We start from the raw sequence: 4,393 nt of genomic DNA, 5'->3' as shown, positions 1-4,393 counted from the left end.
ATGGGCTGGAAGGAGCTGGGACTCAGTCATATCTCCAAATCCAGCACATGTTGGAGGACATATGAATACATGTTGCAATAAGTGCTTGTCTGCTAACCATAGATCATGGGTTCTAACCCATCAGCCGCTCTGTGGGAGAAAAATGTGGCAGTCTGTGTCTGTAAAGATTACAGTCTTGGAAACCCTGTGGGGCAGTCCTACTATAGAGTAGCTGTGATTTGGAATCCACTTGATGACACTGGGTTTGGTTTTTTTAAACACATATTTAGACTACCCTTGGTAATATATGATTAATCACTGGGCTGATAACTAAAGACAGAGGATCTATCTCACAGGAGAAATATACACAATTTGTTTCTGGAAAATTCTACAGCCTTGGAAACACTGTGGGACAGTTCTAATCTGTCCTATAGGGTTGCTATGAGTCAGAATTGACTGGAAGGCAACGGGATACATATACAAGTCCCTGGGTGGTGCAAATGGTTAATGAACTCGGCTGCTAACCCGAAACATTGGAGCTTCAAGTCCACCCAGAGGCACCTCAGAAGAAAGGCCTGGCAATCCATTTCTGAAAAATCCAACTATTAAAAACCTTATGGAGCACAGCTCTACTTTGATACACATGGGGTTTTGGTAAGTCAGAATTGACTTGATGACAACTGATGGTGGTAATGGTACAGACATACAGAATGACTGAGTGGCTGGTTGCTTTGAGCAGTGTGTATGGACTCGGAAATTATGTTGTTCTAGAGAGGAGGAAAATCCCACTTTTGAAAACCCTCCTGGTAAATTCTCAAGGATAAGTGGGAGAAATTGATTTTCTTGTGATGCAGACATGTGTTCTTTTTCTGAGTTTATGCTGTATGCAGCCTCTAAGAGTGACTGAAATACCAGACACTTATGAATCTGTTCATGAACCTACAGACACTGGAAAAGGTCATAGAATGGACAACAGTTCCAGAATTCTGTCCCGGCTGCCCACTGTGGTTCCTTTTCTCACTTTTTCCTTATTCCTCTCTCCACCTGGAATAAAATTCCTTTTCTTCTTTTTCTAAATAATTGCTTGTCTAACTTCCTCCATGGAATTTATCTTGACCCATCTCTACCCTTACATAATTTCATGCAAGGTAGTATTCAAATTTCTTCTTTGCAACTTCATCTCCCTCACGACACAGTGGTCTTCTTGAGGATAGGACAGGTCTTAGGCAAATTTGTATTCAGATTGCCTAATCACGGCTGTCACATGAACAACCAAACCAGTAGCTGTTGAGTGGATTCTGACTCCTAGAAAACCCACGTGTGCACAATAGAACCCTGTTCCATAGGGTTTTTGAGGCTGTGACCTTTCATAAGCAGATTGCCAGGCCTTTCTTCCAAGCTGCCTCTGGGTGGGTTTGGACAACCAACCTTTTGGTTAGTAACCAACCACTTAGTTGTTTGCACTACCTAGGGACTTCTTACATAGAAACCAAAAAAAAAAAAAAACCCAAACCCAGTGCCGTCAAGTCAATTCCAACTCATAGCGACCCTATAGACAGAGTAGAACTGCCCCATAGAGTTTCCAAGGAGCGCCTGGAGGATTCGAACTGCCGATCCTTTGGTTAGCAGCCGTAGCACTTAACTACTCTGCCACCAGGGTTTCTCTTAAATATTCGATAAAATGAATTGTGAAAGGGAAACCTCCACATCCCTTGTGTATTCTCCACTAATCAAAAAGATCTATAGAATTTAACCCAAATTATGAAGCCCTGGTGGTATAGTGGTTCAGAGCTCAGCTGCTAACCAAAAGATCAGCGGTTCCAATCTACCAGCTGCTCTTTGGAAACCCTGTGAGGAAGTTCTACTCTGTTCTACAGTGTGGCTATGAGTCAGAATCAAGTGGATGCCAATAGGTTATATAAATGTGTATGAATATGTATATATTTTTATCCATTCTGAGAGGATGTCCCAAATTATCTTTCATTTTTGTTACCCTCCCAAGTGCAAAAATGAGTACAGTTGTTTGCCAGGCACTTGCCTTGATTTTAAGGTAGAGTATACTCACCTTCACATACATTTGTCTCTGATGGGTGCCGCCTAAGTCTGTTGAGACATGCAAGTGTTCCTAAATTTAAAGCTTTTGAACAATTGCAAAGATCACATTCAATCACTTCTAACTTTTCTGTAGAATTGGTTTTACCCCAAATTGCCCAGTAATAAAAAAAAAAAGTAAATAAATTCACTCTAAACAAATTCAGAAATTTCTATAGCTCAGATGACTGCTGTAAAATAAAATCACTTAACAATACTTTTTTCTGGGTTACTGAAGGAAAGACATTCATAAATACCATTCCAAAATCCATTGCCAACAAACCAATTTCAATTCATAGCCACTGTATAGGACAGAGTAGAACTGCCCCATAGGTCTTCCAAGGAGTGGCTGGTGAATTGGAACTGCCAACCTTTTGGTTAGCAGTCTTAGCTCTTAACCACTGTACCAGTAGACCCAGGAAATAATCTTAGTAAGAACTAAACTGTAGAGTATCTAAAGTGCTTCTGCCTTCTCCCCATCATGTGAGGCTAAGATAATATTTAAAAATTGTCTAGCTCAGAAAATGTAGTACTTCCCTCCTCCTTAGCTGGACCATCCCTGGACAGTTTCTCTCCTAGAGATGTTTCCTTATGGGGCATCTAAAACCTAGGCTTGTACAGAGTAAACTAATTTCTCAACCCATGTCCCTTCATAACTTTAAAATATTCTTTGTCAAACATCTCACTCTCCTTGTCTTTATTTTTCATATCTAATTGATAAATTTGCTTTTTTTGCCTTGTTTTTTTCCTGAACCCTGACTTTGAAATTAATTGCTGTCCTGCCTCTTCCTACATATTAATTTAATGAGCTTTTTAAAAATTGAGAACATTTATGTGGTAGACCCTTCTCACGCATATGAATAAACAAAGATTTAGGTATCTTTGCACTTAGAATCAGACTATCTAGTATTCAGTTACACACACTCAAAATACACGCACATGCACACACACACAAAGTGTTAAACACATCACATTACAAGGTTATCAGGTACCCAAAGAGGTGAATGTAAATGTCCAAGATATCACCATTCACATTAGCAAAAATGACTTCAAAGTTACTAGATACACAGATTCTAGACATTTATTTTCCACATTTATTTCTGGTTACACTCCTGATTATGAATTTAAATCTGGAAGACATACCTTTGTCTCCACTCCTTTCTTCATGTCCAATCTTTCCAAGAAGAGAAAACACCAGACGAAGGCTGATTCTATCCCTGGTACCTTTTGAAGCTTAGGTAAGACTAGCAGAACTTAAGGAGACTATTTTAACTGTTTTCTGAATGGGAACAAAGGAAGATTATAATGTTATTTCTCATTTTACCAGGAATCTGGATGAAGGGAAAAATGGAGCAAGAATTACTAATGAGAAGTCAGTAACTATCTCTGGCACATAAAACTTCTAATTTTGGCAGGAAGAATGCCAATGCCTAATGACACCCAGTTCCATCCTTCTTCATTCATCCTAGTGGGCATCCCAGGGCTAGAAGACGTGCACATCTGGATTGGGTTCCCCTTTTTATTTGTGTATCTTGTTGCGCTCCTGGGGAATGCTGTTGTTCTCTTTGTGATCCAGACTGAGAACAGTCTCCATGAGCCCATGTACTATTTCCTGGCCATGTTGGACTCCATCGACCTGGGCCTTTCCACAACCACCATCCCCAAAATGCTGGGCATCTTCTGATTTAGCCTCAGGGATATATCTTTTGGATGTTGCCTTTCCCAGATGTTCTTCATCCACTTCTTCACTGCCATGGAAAGCATTGTGCTTGTAGCTATGGCTTTTGACCGCTACATTGCCATTTGCAAACCCCTTCGGTACACCATGATCCTCACCAGCAAAATCATCAGCATCACTGCAGGCGTTGCTATCCTGAGGAGCCTATACATGGTGCTTCCACTAGTGTTTCTCCTCCTTAGGCTGCCCTTCTGTGGGCACCATATCATCCCTCATAGCTACTGTGAGCACTTGGGCATTGCCCGTCTGGCCTGTGCCAGCATCAAAGTGAATATCGCATTTGGCCTTGGCAACATTTCTCTCCTATTATTGGATGTGTTCCTTATTGCTCTGCCCTATGTCAAGGTTCTCCATACTGTTTTCCACCTGCCATCCTGGGAGTCCCGGCTCAAGGCTCTTAACACCTGTGGCTCCCACATTGGTGTTATTTTAGCATTTTTCACACCAGCATTTTTCTCTTTTTTGACACACCGTTTTGGCCACAATGTCCCCCAATACCTCCATATTTTCTTGGCCAACTTGTATGTGGTTGTACCCCCAGCCCTCAATCCTGTAATCTGTGGGGTCAGGACCAAGCAGATTTGA

At 41.2% G+C, this 4,393-nt stretch overlaps 1 protein-coding gene across 1 annotated transcript; it reads left to right on the top strand.

The window, feature by feature from the left end:
• Window positions 1-3,823: 3,823 nt before the first annotated feature.
• LOC126079556 (olfactory receptor 52E8-like) lies at window positions 3,824-4,393 on the top strand. The gene has a single exon (XM_049890649.1). The coding sequence runs from the start codon at window positions 3,824-3,826 to the stop codon at window positions 4,391-4,393; it is 570 nt and encodes a 189-aa protein (XP_049746606.1).

This window comes from Elephas maximus, chromosome 7, assembly GCF_024166365.1.
Source record: "Elephas maximus indicus isolate mEleMax1 chromosome 7, mEleMax1 primary haplotype, whole genome shotgun sequence".
Lineage (NCBI taxonomy): Eukaryota > Metazoa > Chordata > Mammalia > Proboscidea > Elephantidae > Elephas > Elephas maximus.
The sequence above is the reverse complement of the archived record's forward strand: the minus strand, read 5'-3'. Positions and strand labels throughout refer to the sequence as shown.

Coding starts and splice junctions, on each gene's coding strand:
- LOC126079556 (XM_049890649.1), top strand. CDS start 3,824: ATGGAAAGCATTGTGCTTGTAGCTATGGCTTTTGACCGCTACATTGCC.